The sequence below is a fragment of the Camelus ferus genome, chromosome 32 (assembly GCF_009834535.1).
Source record: "Camelus ferus isolate YT-003-E chromosome 32, BCGSAC_Cfer_1.0, whole genome shotgun sequence".
Classification (NCBI taxonomy): Eukaryota; Metazoa; Chordata; class Mammalia; order Artiodactyla; family Camelidae; genus Camelus; species Camelus ferus.
The window spans coordinates 21,771,731-21,787,431 of record NC_045727.1 but is presented as its reverse complement, the minus strand read 5'-3'; the positions used below and the strand labels follow the sequence as shown (position 1 = coordinate 21,787,431).

Genomic DNA, 15,701 nt, shown 5'->3' with positions numbered 1-15,701 from the left:
CCACCAAATGCTGAGTTTTTATTGATGCTCCATTGCATAAGCGTGATTGATTGATGGATTGCCCTCTTGGTTGATCTAAGTCTCCAGGTTAACTGGTACCCATGTAACCCAAAACTCCCGATTCTAAGCACATCATCACTATCTGGCTAGCCCAAGGCCCCCAGGCAAACAAATGCTACATTCCAGGAATAGAGAGCAAAGGACAGACTTCTTTTGGGATAAAGTTAAATTTTTTACTACCACCTCGAAGAGGTGACTTTTAAGCCATGACCTGAGGTGAAGAAGGCAGCCATAAGAACTATACTTGAGAACAGTCTAGACAGAACAAGCAGGGAGTTTTGGATTTCGTTCTGGGTGTGATTTGGTTCTTGGACCACGGGAGGGGAGAAGGGGAAGCAGAGACCAGACAGCTTAGGAGACCGAGGCATAGACTTGGGTGGAGTAGAGGCAAGCTTGTCTCTTCTTAATTTATGACTTTGATATGTTTTTCACAATTTAAATCAAAATCAGTAATTTGATGGATATGGGTTGGATAAAAATTCTCCATTTTGACCAAGCAATTAAAATGAAGTGTCAGCAGAGGAAGGGTGGGCAACTGTACAGAGCTTTTCTGAGAATGGAGTTAATATAAAGGAAGTAAAATTGAGAGGGAGTAGGAAAAAACACTTGGTCCTGGACACAGCATTTGAGCTCCTGTGTCAGTCAAAGTACCTGAAACCAGTACACTCTAGGATCTTTATGAGCCAGTGGATTTCTTCAGTTTGTTCACATAGAATGAAGAAGCCCTAGTACATTGCTATGAGAATGAAAATGGACACATTACAGCTACAGACCACGAGGTAGGTTACTTCTAAAATGCAAAGTCCCAGGAAATAAAGGTCTTTGTTCACTGTTGTCTCCAATCCCTACAAAATTTCTGGCACATTGTAGGCACTCAACACATATTTGTAAAATAAAAGAATGGAAGTCCAGACCAGGGTTTGATCCCAGTTCTGCTGTTCACTCTCCGTGGAACTTTGGACTGTGAAAATGAGTAAAGGGGACCCTCACTGAAATGGAGCAGGGAGGCTAGAGGAGAAGCTGTCACTCAGCATCAATACTGATCCCAACTGGGAGGTACCTGCAGGAAGGGACGGTACCTGCAGGAAGGGACACTACTACCACAGGAGAAGGAAGGAAGGTTTTCTCCTTGCCCGGCAACAGCTCAGCCAATGAGAGACTGTTGCAACTCAGCCAATGAAAAGCCACTGTATTTCAAACTGCCAGTTTCCTCCAATGGACTGTTTGTCCATAACAACCCTCCTAATTTCCCCTTCTCCTCTATAAGAGAGTTTTCTCTCTTTTGTTTTACCAGACTTGCATGTGATTTGCCATAGTTGCATGTCCCAAAATGCAATTCTTTGCTGTTCCAGAATAAACTCATTTTGCTGGTGAAATAACTATTTTATTGTTTTAGGTTAACAGGACAAAAAGACTAATCTCTCTAAGCCAGTTTTCTTGCCCATAAAGAGATAAGCTGGCTCTCAGGTTTAAAGGCTGTGTGTGACTTTTCCATTTCAACCCCACTATGCCTCCAGAGACTGATTCACCCTAATCATTTGCCCTCTTAATTGTAAACAATAAATACAAATGATATATGATTAATCAATTTATGCATATCACAGTTAGAAATAATTAACATGCAATAAAGAAATCTAAACCACACATGATAAAACTTGATACAAATTATAAAAACAGACTGAAAAGCTATATCTGGCTAGTAACAGCAAAAAGAGCAAAAAAAAAAAAAATACTCAGGAAAAGTACACTTGGGAGAAGGAATCATGAACATAAAATTAACTGCCTAAAACTGCATACTGCAAAATTTGCTCTTATTTTAAAAACTGATGAAAGCATCAAATCTTAACAAATCTTAGGTGTGTAAAATGAGGACTTCAGTTTGCTGAAGTTTAAGCCAACACTCTGGAGGTTACAGCATATTGGTAACACGGTGTGCAGATGTATGGGACAGTTTATAACCTATGTGTGTGAATTATTTACTCACTTGGAGTAGAAACCAAAGTCTGTATAGTGGCCCACAAGGTCCGGCCCCAGCTGACCATCCTCTAATACCTCCAGAGCCTGGTTTCCCTCCACTGTTCCCTCCATGCACCCCCAGACAGCCGTGTTCCACCTCAGGGCCTTTGCACTGGCTGTTCTTGGCCGAACAGTCCTTTAAGACTTTGGCTCCCTGACACCTCTTCTGTGGGGCCTGTCCTGATCTACCCTCTTACCTTGTTCCTTCGCCCTCAACATCTACAACCCTCTGACCAGCTATGTCACATACATACTTATTTTGTGTCTTGTTTATTGTTTATGTTTCTTTTCTGGACTGTCCACTCCATGGAGGGCAGAGATTTTTGCCCACTCTGCACACTATTTATCTCCAACACCTGGGATGGGGCCCAGCACATATGAGGTGTTTAGTAAATATTTGTTGAAAAAGCCATGCTGCAAAATTTGCTTAATACATTTATTCATTCCAAAATAGACCGTGGTGGGTGAGTTATGGCAAATTACAGGTTAGTGAATGTCTGGCCAGCAGCAGAGTTTGAATTTGAACCTCGCAAGGCTCCTGCCTATTTTTAAATTCTGTGATTCTAAATTAATTTATTTTTATTTGACTTAAGGTAATGCTAAGGGACATTTTTAAAACTCCATTCAAAGTCATATCCCCCAAAAATGATTGTCAATCGACCATAGGATTGTTGATTACGAGTTGAAAAATGGGTTAAAATTAATTTTAAAAATAAATAAATAAAATTGTTTAAAAAGATTGGATTAGAATTCACTTTTTCTTCTCCTGACTGGGGTACAGAAAGTAAATTTAAATGAGGATGAATCTTTAAGGTATTTGGAAATGCAATAGCCTTGTTTAATTTTTCATTATGTCAAGTTTAGAAACAGGCTGCCCTTCCGAAGATGGGGCTGACTACTTATCTGGAAATAGCTGGAGGATGTCACACTCTGCATGAGTCTCCTATTGCGGCCCTGCCTGAAAAGTTACCACAGTTTGGTGGCTTAAAACAATACAAATTTATTATTTTGTAGTCCTAGGGGCCAGATGTCTCCCTGGGCTAAAATCAGCCTTTCCTGGAGGCTCTAGGGGAGACCTTGTTTCCTTCTCTTTCCCAGCTGCTGGACTTGCCCGCTTTCCTCAGCTCATGGTCCCTTCCTCCATCTTCAAAGCCACCAGTGCAGCATTGCTCTGGCCCTTCGCTGTCACAGCTTTTACTCTGACCACAGTCGGTTCTCCACTCTGTAGGGCTCACGAGCAGACTAGGTCCACCTGGGTGGTCGCGCCAACTCAAGGTCCATACCATTGACCACATCTGCCGTGGAAGAGAACACAGTCACGGGTTCCCGGAAGTGAAGCACGCACATCCCTGGGGTCACCGTCCTTCCTACTACGCATCCACCTGGCTTATCTTTCAGAGAAGGATTTCATGTATCTGCTTATGTGAATGGAAAGGAAACAGGGTGACTGACTTCACAGGTCATGACTTTTGTTCTTCCCTTGATATTGTCGACTGGAAAATGTACAACCTGGAAGTTGAGAATTGTTTTGTTGAGCAGTCTCTCTGAGGACTTCAAGCCTGGGAGGCAGACCCTCAGATGGTTCTGAAGGACTTGCTCCCAAGAGGTAAGGGAGGGGCCAGGATATATACAGATTTTTGCAACAAAGACTAGGGAGTCAGTACATCAAAAGATTATGGCTAATTAAAACCCCCAGCTATCTCAAGTTAATGAATTCAGCACTTTCCTATATGCGGCAAGATTCAAAGTCTGGACTTACTGAAATCACTCCTTGGATCTGCACCTTAGCTACCTGGGGTCAGTAGCCTGTCCTTTTCTCACCCTGAGTTCCCTTAGGGCTCACCGTCGGGTCAGCTGTGGTGGCTTGATGGCTGCAACATCCTTTGTTTACTGATGTGGCAGGCAACATCTTCCATTCACCATGTTGTCCAAGAGAAGAAAATACTTGAAATGCAATGATCAGATCACTCCTAGGAAACCACTTTTTAAGCTACGAGGCTGAAATGGCACCTGGGGGTAAAAAAGAATCACATATCCCTGATAATCAGGCAAAGCAAACTGAAGCTACAGCTCAACACTGTTTTCCCAGCTTCTAGGGAAAATATAAACTGCACATCCCTTTGACCTAGCAATTCCTCCTGAGGAACCTAAAGTTCTAAAACAATAATAGCCCCCAGAAGCAAACAGATAATGTTTAAGGATATTAACTGCCCTATTGTTTCAGGAAAAAAGCGTAAACACAAATGACTATTGGTAGTGGAAGACCTGATCGACTGGGGATTGACGAGCGTAGGGACTATGATGTAAGACAGACAGGCTATGCAGGAAGACACTTGTCACTTCCCCGGGCCTCCATCCCAGCAGGGTTCTACACCCAGGCCATCCTAACGGGTGCTGTCAGCTTCAAAAGGAGAAAACAGTCATCATGGCCTTAAGTCTGACCCCAGTTCCGCTCCATCCTACCGAAGCATGCTACGAATCCAGTATTTCATAAACCCTGTGTTATGGGTGGAATTTTGTTTCCCAGAAAGATATGCCAAAGGCCTAACCCCTGTACCTGTGTCTGTGACCTTACTAGGGAATGGGGTTTTCGCAGGTGTCGCAAGGCGAGGTCTAGGGTGGGTCCTCATCTTACAAGACGAGGAGATTAGTACACCCTGTAATTACCTTCTCAATAGCACAGCTCTGCTGCAGGGACGATTAACATGTGTTGTCAAGAGTCAGTCTGTTAAAAGTAGGTGTTCAGAACATACCACAAGCTCATACAACTTAGTAACAAAAAACAAACAGCCCAATTCAAACACGGCAGAAGACCTAAATAAGCGTTTCTCCAAGGAGGACATACAAATGGCCAACAGGCATATGGAAAAAATGCTCAATACTGCCAATATCAGAGAGATGCAGATCGAAACTACAGTGAGGTCGCACCTCACACCAGTCAGAATGGCCATCGTTCAAAAGTCCACAGACGATAAGTGCTGGAGAGGCTGTGGAGAAAAGGGAGACCTCCTACGCTGCTGGTGGGCATGTAAGTTGGTGTAGGTATTGTGGAAAACAGTATGGAGATTCCTTAAAAAACTAAAAGCAGACTTACTATATGATCCAGCAATCCCACTCCTGGGCATATATCCGGAGGGAACTCTAATTCGAAAAGGTACATGCACCCCAATGTTCATAGCAGCACCATTTATAATAGCCAAGACAGGAAAGAAGTTGTGGTGTGTACATATATATATATATATATATATATATATATATATATATATATACACAAGAGAATACTACTCATCCATAAAAAAGAATGAAATAATGCCATTTACAGCAACATAGATGGACCTAGAGATGATCATGCTGAGTGAAGTCAGACAAAGATAAAATATATGTCACTCATATGTGGGATGTAAAAAAAAGGACACAAATGAACTTATGTACAAAAACAGAAAGATACTCACAGACGCAAAATACAAACTTATGATTATCAAAGGGGAAAGGTGGGGTGGGAGAGGGAATAAATTAGGCATTGGGGATTAGCAGATAGAAACTACTGTATACAGAATAGATAAACAACAAGGCCCTACTGTAGAGCACAGGGGACTATATTCAATAGCTTGTAATGACCTATAATGGAAAAGAATATGAAAAAGAATATATATATATGTAAATCACTGTACTGTATACCAGAAACTAACACAACACTGTAAATCAACTATACGTCAATTAAAAAAAAATCAGGTCCAATGCTTTCCAATCTTGATTTTCAAAAGAAACCAGCTACCTGGTTCTTTATGTGAAATAGCCTTATTTTTTATATTAGTTATCTGTCCCTGCATAGTAAATTACTCCAGAAGTTTATGGGTTGAAGCAACAATAAACAGTATCTTCTCACACATTTTCCAGGAATTCAAGAGTAGTTTAACTGGGTGGTTGTAACTCAGGTCTCCAGAAATTGCAGGTAAGATGTCGGCCTGATTGGGGCTGGAAGTTCCATTTCCATGATGGCTCCCTTGCGTGGCCGGCAAGTTCTCTGGGCTCTTTGCCGGGAGCCTCAGCTCCTCGTGAGATGAATCTTTCCCTAGGGCTGTGCATGTGACCCAACAGAGTGACCTGCTTCCTACAGAGTGAGTGACCCCAGGGAGCAAGGAAGCCACAGCTTAGGACTTAGCCTCAGAGTCACACTGTCCATGGAGACACACTCCACTTGTCAGAGTGAGTCACGCAGCCCCGCCCACACTCAAGCAGAGGCAAATCAGGCTCAACCTTTTTATTTTATTTTAAAAAAATTTTGTTTTTAATAGAGGTACTGGGGCTTGAACCCAGGACTTCGTGAATGCTAAGCACGCACTCTACCACTGAGCTATTTCCTTCTCCCCTAGGCTCAGCCTTTTGAAGGGGGAGTATTTTATTTTATTTTTCCGGTGGGTGGTTTACTTTACTGTTTTTTTTTTTAATTGAAGTATAGTCAGTCTACAATGTTGTGTCTGTGGGCTTATTTTAAAATCATCACATTTAAAAACGTTGGCAACTAGTTCAGATATAAAGCACGTTACTACCTACCCCAAGATAGGACAAAAAGCACCTCTGAAGGTTGGATTTCTTCACAAGCCATCAAAGTGTACTCTCTGCACTATTCTGATCTTTAGATGAAACAGGTCAGATGGCTCTATGGCATGAATATATGCAATTCTCTCCGTTTTGATTTTAAGGAAGACAATTTCTGTGCAGATGCGAAGAAGCAGCATGTAACCTGTGCACTGATCTGCTCCATAGGTTGAAAACCGAGTGTCAGATACAGAAAGCATTTCATGTGAGAAGATTCTGACGTTCATCAGCTGGACTGATGAATGAATTAGACAAGGAAATCTTTAAGAATAGCTTCCTTATTGCTTTGCAGAGTCAACAGGGTTGATGGAAACTGCACACATAGGATAAAAGTGTGGCCCTATATTTGGTAAATGTTTAACTTATTCACTTAAAGGTTAGTCTCTGATATGAAACAGCATTATTTAAATTCCCACAAGCTTGTATATTTACATCACTATTATTTTTAGTAGACGATAATGCTGCTGTTTCTGATTACTCTTTCTGTATTCAGATGGGATTCAGAGCAATTCACTCGATAATTCAACAAATATTTACTGAGCTCCCACCAGGTGCCAGGCACCATGTGAGATACCTTGAATATCCTGACAAACAAGGTACCTAGTTTATCCTAGTAAGAGAGAGAAAGATAAAAAAGCAAGCATGTGAATAATTAAGCAAGGTAATTTCAGTTAGTGGTAAGTGCTCTGGAGAAAACAGAGCAGTGCTGAGATGGGGAACGGCAGATGTGGTGAAAGGTTGGTCAGGGTGGGCCTCCCTGAGGAGGTGATGACCTGAAGGGTGAGAAGGAGCCAGTCAACCAAAGATGCAGAGGAAGAGCATTTTCGGCAGTGGGACTGGTAAGTGCAAAGGCCCAGGGGCAGGAACGAACTTGGCTGAGGAATGATTCAGAAAGGTTTTGTGGCTACAGCAGTTACAGGGAGAGAGGCACGAGATGAGGAAGAGAGGGAGGCACCAGATGTCTTGTGTAGGACCTGGCTGGCCATGGATTTCATGCTTCTGACTGTGACAGATAGGAAACCATTGCAGGGTTTAAGAGGGGAGAAGGATGGTCTGATAGGTTTTCAGAAGATCGCTCTGTGCCTCCTGATAAGCTGTACTGAGCAGGACACAGCATCACTTCTGTGCTGTCCCAACCCAAACTGCACTCCTGAATCTAATCCTGAGGAAACATCAGACACACCGAAATGGGGAGAGGAGGGGAGAGTCCACAGAGTAACTGGTCTACAAACACTCCGCAAAAGTGCCAATGTGTGAAAGACAAAGAGAAAGGTACTGTCCTGGATTAAAAGAGACCAGAGAGACCGGCCAGGTCAACGTAACATGTAATCCTGGAGGACCCTGCACCAGAGGAGGGCAGGAGGGAGACAACTGCCAATTAAGTTCTGTCGACCAGAAAACAGAATCGTAACAATGTCAATGTCCCGATTTTGGTTAAGTGTGCGGTGGTTATGTAACAGAAGCTCCTTGGTTTAAGCAACTCACATAGAGGGGTGTCCTGTTTGCTATTCACTCTCAAACATCACAGTAGAAAAAAACCATACATATATAAATATGATAATAGGAAAATCGTGCATGTGTGGTGTACATACTGAGAGACAGAAGGCTAGGGTGATAAACATGAATGATGAAGTTAGCAATGTTCTCATTTGGGGAAATCACAGGTACTGGAGCTGAAATTCCTTGTGCTATTTTTGCAACTTTTTTGTGTGTGTAACTCTGCACATATTTCTTTGGGTATTTGGCAGCAATTTTTTAAACTACAGGTTAAGTATGTGTTTGCAAACCACACTGAATGGCAGAGATGAGTAAGTACCTCTGTAAACTGCAAAGCCGGTGACCACTGGAAGAGCCTGGGCAGTTTCATTGGGGAAAAGCATTCTCTCTGCCAGCTTGAGTATATTTTCCCACTTTTCACTGTGTTCCTTGAGATGATGATCTTTAGAGGTTCTGGGATTAGGCCAGTTACCGACGTTCACAGCAAACCAATCACCCAGGAGCTCTGTCTGCAAGGCTGAGTCCAAGACCAATTATTAGTTTGACATGCTTCCCCTTGGCTGTTTTGCCCGAAGGAAAGAAAATTTTTTAATGATAAAATGTACAGATGCTGATGTTCTTACCACCCAGAATTACACCGTGGTTAATAGGCTGTCATATTTGCTTCAATGACCTTTTAGAAAAAAAATAGAACATTGCAGATAAAGTTAAAAATCTTTCCCTCTCTTGCAGATCCATCACACTCCATTTTACTGCTTCTTAGAGAAACAGCCATCAGAGTTCAGTCTATATCCTTGCAGTCAATTTTTTAAAACTTACACACGTATATTCAAGACTTCATATGGTTTTATGTGTTTGTAAAAAAAAAGTATGTAAACGGTGTTACACCAGACGTATAGCCTCTATAAAATTATATATAATGTAGACTATATAAAATAAACACATCTTCCTTGAACTTGCTTTTCTCAACATTATCCTTTCGAGATCCATCTAACTCTGTGGATGTAGAGGATCTCCACTCTTTTTAAATGCTGTACAGCAAATCCACAGCATAGATATCACATTCTATTTATTCACTTCCCTCCTCATGGACATGTATGTTGAGTTTAAACGTTTGCTATTTTAAATAAAGTTGCAGCGAGCTTGTGATACTGTCTCCTTGGGCACATGTGTGAGTTTAACTCTAGGGCATCTCTCCAGAAATGGAAATGCAGGGTCATGAGCCATGGACACATACGGGTGTTTTATTAGTTTCTACTTTCCCAAGAGGCCAAACCAGTGTGCCCTCCCACCAGCGATAGAGAGATCTGCTTGGTGTTCCCTGTGGGTCCTGTGGGGCACTTGGACTTGAGCTCCCAGCAGGCCTGTTCTCACCTGTGTGTCCAATTTGTGTCACTTGGGTTCCCAACGGACTTGCTTGCAAGTGTGCTCCGGGCTACGTGGCTGACTCCTTGGTCATTTGGGTTCTCCTTGTTCTGGGAAGAGTCCCCTTGGTAGAACCTTTTCTGAGGAACTTGACTGGATGGATGGGGCCATTAGTTGACTGCTCCTGCTGCCAGCCCTGGATGCTCGCTTGGGGCGCAGAGACCAACAGAGTAGGTTAGGAATCTGCGGCTATCCACACAAATGCCAAAGACCGGCCTGAGATTTAGGATATGAGGTTGTAGGACTCCATTCGGCCAACTTTTAAAAATGGTAATAATAGCCAATACCTGGGCGTGAGATGTACTCGTCTCCTACCCTGGGTGACGCTGAGAGGCGGCACCCCAAGGAGAACGTGAGCTCTGAGTGCACAGCTCTGTCTGGACCCTTGACAGGCTTATCCAGTCCGGACCCTAAATACTCAATGATTGCATCCCTGTTTACCACTCGGTGAGCAGAGCTGCCAAGGTTGGAAACACATTTCATCATCTGTTTGCAGGTCAGGGCCACCGAGGCTGCTGACCGAGCCGATGCCCTGAGACAAAGGTGGCGGCTTCTCAGGGCGGGAAAGCGTGGTCTTCGCTTCCCTTACTCCCCGGCAGTCCTGACCGAGACCGGGGCGCGGGAAGGGGCAGCGGGTGGGGCGGCTGCCCCGCGACGTGGCGCTCGCCGGGGCCCGCTGGGCCGTGTTTGGCGGCAGGCAGGGGCTTTGTGTGGGCCACCCCGCGACTTTCCCGCCTAAGGGGACCGCGGCCCTCTCCTCCCCATCCTGTTCCCGCGGCGGCAGCAGGGCGCGCCGCGTCGCCGTCGGCGCATGCGCGCGCGGGAACCCGCCCTCTGGGCTGGCGCACGTGGCTCCGCGGGCCGGCGTGCGTGCGCGTGACCGCCCAGCCTCCCGCGCCCAGCGCGCCCCGAGCCTCTCCCTTCGCGCCAGGCCGACGGGTGCGGCCGCCGGGGCCGGGCGGTGTGCGTGCGCGCGCGCGCCGGGCAACGTGGGAGCGGCGCGGCATCGTTGCCCCGCCCTCCCTCGGCGCGCGCCGGCGTCGGCTGCGTCTCCGGGCATTTGAATTGCGCTTCCGCCATCTTTCCAGCCCTCAGTCCGACGGGCGCGGAGACGCTTCTGGAAGGTAGAAGGGCCGGGGCGGGGGCCGCGGGGCCGGGGCGGGGGCGGCGGCCGGGGCGTCCCGGCGGCCGTGGCCGTGAGGAGTCGGCTTCGCGGAGCCCAGGGCTCCGGGCGGAGAGCTCTCCTTCCTCCCCGACCGCGGAGGCCGCGCACCGGCGCCGGGACCCAAGCCGCGGTGGGCCGGGCGGGGCGGCGGGGAGGCCGGCGGCGGAGGGGCCGAGGGGCGGACGAGGCCGCGGCGGCGGGGCGGTGGGCCGGGGCGGCCGGGCGGAGGGCCGAGGGGCGGCCGGGCTCGGCCGCGGCGCCGTGACCAGGCGCTTTCCGCGCCGAGCGGGGTCCCCTCCACCCCGGCCTTCAGTCCGAGCGGGCGCGCGCCAGGCCCCGGCGGCCGGGGGAGCCGGGCCGGGGCGCAGCCCGCCGGCCGCCATAGCCATCTGCGCGCCCTCGCGGCCCCCGCCCGCGCGTGTGTGTGTGTGTGTCGGGGGAGGTGCGGCGGCCGGGCTCCGGGATGCAGGCCTTTGTGGGCCCGGGCACGTGGGGCGGGTCGGGCCATGCGGGCCGCGCGGCCGCGCCGCGGGCCTCATGTCTTTCTCCTCCCCTCGCAGTAACATCACGATGGCTGCCCAAGGAGAACCTCAAGTTCAGTTCAAAGTACGTAATCCTTGTGAGTTGGGGGTCTTGTTCGGGGAACACGAGGGGATCTGGAGGGACGGGGGGGGGGGGGGACTCTGGTCCCGACGCCGCGACGAGCAGGGGCTGTTTTATGACCGCGGCCGTGAGCCGGTGGCCTGCTTCGTCAGCCAGCGTGCTCGTGCTGCGGCAGTCCCTCCTGTCCGCCGATAAGGAGATGGGGGTGCGAGCCCCACCCTGCGGACCTGGACGCCGGGCCCAGAAAGTTTCATTGACAGAAGTCATTCGTTAGGTGGGACAGGGTCACTTCATTTAAGATCCTTTGTTTTAAAAGTGAACTTCAGGGGTATTTTAAAGTTCTGTTATACAAATGGAGGAGGTATCCGGAAAAATCTGAAGAGCTATATAGTTGAGGTTCTGAAATGTTAATTGTTTTGGTGTTTATTTCAAAAACTTGTTTTCCGACAGCTTGTACTGGTGGGAGATGGTGGTACTGGGAAAACTACCTTCGTGAAACGCCACCTGACTGGTGAATTTGAGAAGAAGTATGTAGGTATGTGGGGAAGGCCAGTTGTGAAGCTGTGTGTGACGTGGAAGCGTTCATCGACTAACTTGAAATGATTGTGTTCCAGCTACCTTGGGTGTTGAGGTCCATCCCCTTGTGTTCCATACCAACAGAGGGCCTATTAAGTTCAACGTGTGGGACACAGCTGGTCAGGAGAAATTTGGTGGACTGAGAGACGGCTATTATATCCAAGGTAGGTGGCTGATTTGTAGCTTCGTCTCCACGGTTGCTTTAAAGTGATCAGGTCTGTTTCAGTAAACACTTGGCCTGACAGTGACTAAGCTGGGGATTGTGTAAGTCACTTGGATTCAAAGGATATGCTGCCTCCAGGGAGGTCGTTTGAGGGGGAGAAGATTTTGTAAAGGTTGTCTTGTGCCATTTGATTGCTTGTGTCATGATGGGCACTCTTTTGAAAAAGACTCTGTTGAGGTTCATAAAAACCAAGCGATAGACAAGCTGTTGCTGCAGCTTCACTGAGAACTTAAGTTTGGGAGTATTTTGGTAGTTATTAATAATTATTTCCTACGCACTCCATTAAAAAGGTAGTGAACAGTTTAGACCAAGTACTGGACCAGAGGAGCCAAGTTTTCTATCTTATAAATGTTGTGGAAGACAAGCTCATTTCTTTTTAATTGTGCTGGGTTTTGTAGAATATTTTTTCAAGGTGCTTGATTTTAAAATGTGCACACAAAATAGATGCTTACTGTTACATTTAACAAAAAGATAAGAATGTTCTTATCTGGAATCTTGCTCTTGATGAAAATTGTTGGGTATCTCTCCATGTCTTCTGCTTTCTTTGAGCACATACAATTGCAAGGATTCCACCCTCCTCCCCAGTTCCAAAGTGTTCAGCTAAGAATCTCTGTAACTTACTGTACGTACTCAGTGGCTTACTAGCTTTATCGTGACTCTTCGTAGAGGTCAACATATATAAACTTTACTAAGTCTTTCAAAAAGGGACAGTATATCTTAGCATATTCAGGCATTTAAGAATCTTTTAAAGAGTAGTTTACTAGACCCTCAGAATATGTTTATGTGAGGTAAGTTCTCTGGAATGCTGATTTATCATTCATTTATTTTAGATACTTTTTTTGGGGGTGAGGCAGAATTTATGGTGACGTATTACAGGGATTTCATAGGGTAAGCCGGTCCTTCATGCTGTCGTGTAAAGTAAAATGAAATTTTAAGTGACATTCAAATGACTTAAGATTTTTAAAATTGGTAGAGACATACAGCTGACTAGAGTTAGGCCTGAGATTATGAATCTGAGTCCCTGATTCTTAGCATCTTCATCCATGGAGTAAATACCTAGGTGTGGATTAATGACTGAACGTTTCTTTTAGCTCAGTGTGCCATTATAATGTTTGATGTAACATCGAGAGTTACTTACAAGAATGTGCCGAACTGGCATAGAGACCTGGTGCGAGTGTGTGAAAACATCCCCATTGTGTTGTGTGGCAACAAAGTGGATATTAAGGACAGAAAAGTTAAGGCAAAATCAATTGTCTTTCACCGAAAGAAGAATCTTCAGGTATGTTTCTTAAAACTTACTGAATTACGACCCTTAGATAAAACTGTGACACGGGCTTATTTATAGTGGTTGATAAATATATTTTACTTTTCTTTTGAACAGTACTATGACATTTCTGCCAAAAGTAACTACAACTTTGAAAAGCCCTTCCTCTGGCTTGCTAGAAAACTGATCGGAGACCCGAACTTGGAGTTCGTCGCCATGCCTGCTCTGGCCCCACCGGAGGTGGTCATGGACCCAGCCCTGGCCGCGCAGTATGAGCACGATCTAGAGGTAGGCTGTCTGTGTTTCAGTGGTGCTGTTTGCGTCTTCGTGGTTCCATCCGGAGTGTTACACCTGTTTCCTCTCTCTCTCCAGGTTGCGCAGACAACTGCTCTCCCGGATGAAGATGACGACCTGTGAGAAAGTGAAGCTGGAGCCCAGCGTCAGAAGTCTAGTTTTATAGGCAACTGTCCTGTGATGTCAGTGGTGCAGCGTGTTTGCCACTTTATTATATAGCTAAGCAGAACATGTGCTTAATCTTTGGGATGCTGAAGGAGATGAATGGGCTTCGGAGTGAATGTGGCAGTTAAAAAAAACAACCTTCATTTTTTTGGACCTGCATATTTAGCTGTTTTTGGAACGCAGTTGTTTCCTCCCTGAGTTTCAAATATAAGACTGCTACAGTCACATCACAATATTCAGTGGTGAAATCTCGTTTGTTACTGTCATTCCCATTCCTTTTCGTTTAGAATCAGAATAAAGTTGTATTTCAAATATCTAACCAAGTGAACTCATCCCTTGTTTAAATGAGTGTTTTAAAACCACTAACAGAAAATTGTGCCATGTTACTATTTGAATTGCCTTTGCTTTTATCACTTAATTTGAAATCTAGTAGGTGAAATTCTCATGTCTTAAAATATTCTGTACTTTTGAGTCACTACATCCAAACGAAATGACAGGTCAGCAGTGTTGTATTTGGTAAGTTGTTAAAAGAGGTGTAAATATTGTCAATGCAGTTGGGCTAAAATAATACCTACGCTACCTGCCTTTTGGCTTCAATAGTGTCACCTAGGGAAGAGCTTGTTTGAAATTTATGTGACCTGTCAGAATAAAAGTGGTACATGTTTTAGACATTTCAAATAGGTATCTTGAGAATTACAGTTGCTTTTATTGCAGAAGTAATCCATATTCTAGCAAAACTTTTTTGAGTCTGATGAAACCGTACAAATGGTGGCAGGGACTTGAGGGATGTCTCATTGTTAAAAATGAATATAAACTTTTGTGCATTTGTTTTTTGTTTAATGTTACATGTTTAATGTAAAGTTGGTATTCTAGGAAGATGTTGGTGTTCACCTGCTGTTTCAAGTATTCCAAGCTTTAAAGATGTCAAAGATGGAGTCAATTGGATGCACCACAGCTGATGATCTTGCACCCCTCAAAGGATGTTTGTGGGCGGTGGAGGGCACAGTCACAATGCTGCCACAGAGAAGTAGCGCTTAGAATGGCTTCTCGGTAACATGAAGCTGCCAAACTTGCCCTTTTGTTAGATTAATCGTTATCTCTGGTTTCCACGTGTCAGCATGAATCGAGGCTGTCTTGCCTGAATTTGGTCCGACTGACACCACACTGTAGCCATTAGAAATATTAAAAATTAGAGCTATTTTTTCTCATTTAAGTAGTTGACCAAAGTTCTTTAGGTGTCCAATTAACCTTAAATTACTTTCCTACCTGAGAAGAAGGTAGGGAAGGCCCATTTTGAAATACATGGAAAAATGAAATATGGGTAAAATTGGGTACATTTTAATTTGTTAACGTACTAAATATATCAATGGATTCACTTAGAGTTGAATTACTATATGTTATGTGTAGCTCAGAACCAGATTTTAACAGATGCAAAGTTTGTTCACACGATCAGGATGAAACTTTTCATTCAGATATTTAATACGAGGGACATGTGTTTGTAACCTTAATGTAGAGTGTGAGTATGACAGATACTGAGTCTTACGTGTAAAAAATTTTGGAGGCTGCTTCACTTACATGTTTAACAGGTGGGAGAATTGACAAGTCATTGGTTGGAAGGAAAAAATGCTGCAAAATATATTGCTTCTACTTTGCTTGGATCTTCTGAATCTAGTGTTCAATTATCGGGGGTGGGGGGGGTGGCGCGCACATTTCTATCTAGTTCATACAGACTGGGGACATTTTCCCCTCACTGTGAAATCCCTGTGGGGGAAGCCTTGAAAGCTTCACATTACTGCAAACTAGTAATGGCTCAC

The 15,701-nt window shown here is 45.1% G+C and overlaps 1 protein-coding gene and 1 long non-coding RNA gene across 8 annotated transcripts; one reads left to right on the top strand and one right to left on the bottom strand.

The window, feature by feature from the left end:
- Positions 1-2,498: 2,498 nt before the first annotated feature.
- LOC106728959 lies at positions 2,499-10,498 on the bottom strand. Of its 6 annotated transcripts, XR_001365232.2 has the most exons (5): positions 9,547-10,498; positions 8,796-8,845; positions 8,492-8,689; positions 3,920-4,086; positions 2,499-3,585 (listed from the first exon to the last, which is right to left on the bottom strand). It is a non-coding gene; the product is annotated as an uncharacterized LOC106728959 (long non-coding RNA). The 6 variants fall into 6 exon arrangements; XR_004316509.1 differs by having other exon boundaries at positions 8,492-8,845; XR_004316510.1 differs by lacking the exon at positions 8,796-8,845 and having other exon boundaries at positions 8,492-8,732.
- Positions 10,499-10,607: 109 nt separating this feature from the next.
- RAN (RAN, member RAS oncogene family) lies at positions 10,608-14,206 on the top strand. Of its 2 annotated transcripts, none has more exons than XM_032471241.1 (7): positions 10,608-10,721; positions 11,323-11,368; positions 11,816-11,900; positions 11,980-12,105; positions 13,256-13,443; positions 13,546-13,716; positions 13,801-14,206. In XM_032471241.1, exons 2-7 carry the CDS (start codon positions 11,333-11,335, stop codon positions 13,843-13,845), a joined length of 651 nt encoding a protein of 216 aa, XP_032327132.1. In that variant the 5' UTR covers positions 10,608-10,721; positions 11,323-11,332; the 3' UTR covers positions 13,846-14,206. The 2 variants fall into 2 exon arrangements, with proteins under 2 accessions (XP_032327132.1, XP_032327133.1); XM_032471242.1 differs by lacking the exon at positions 10,608-10,721 and adding an exon at positions 10,816-10,892.
- The last annotated feature ends 1,495 nt before the right edge of the window (positions 14,207-15,701 follow it).

Coding starts and splice junctions, on each gene's coding strand:
- RAN (XM_032471241.1), top strand. CDS start 11,333: ATGGCTGCCCAAGGAGAACCTCAAGTTCAGTTCAAA. Junction 11,901..11,979: donor ATTTGAGAAGAAGTATGTAG/GTATGTGGGGAA, acceptor ATTGTGTTCCAG/CTACCTTGGGTGTTGAGGTC. Junction 12,106..13,255: donor AGACGGCTATTATATCCAAG/GTAGGTGGCTGA, acceptor CGTTTCTTTTAG/CTCAGTGTGCCATTATAATG.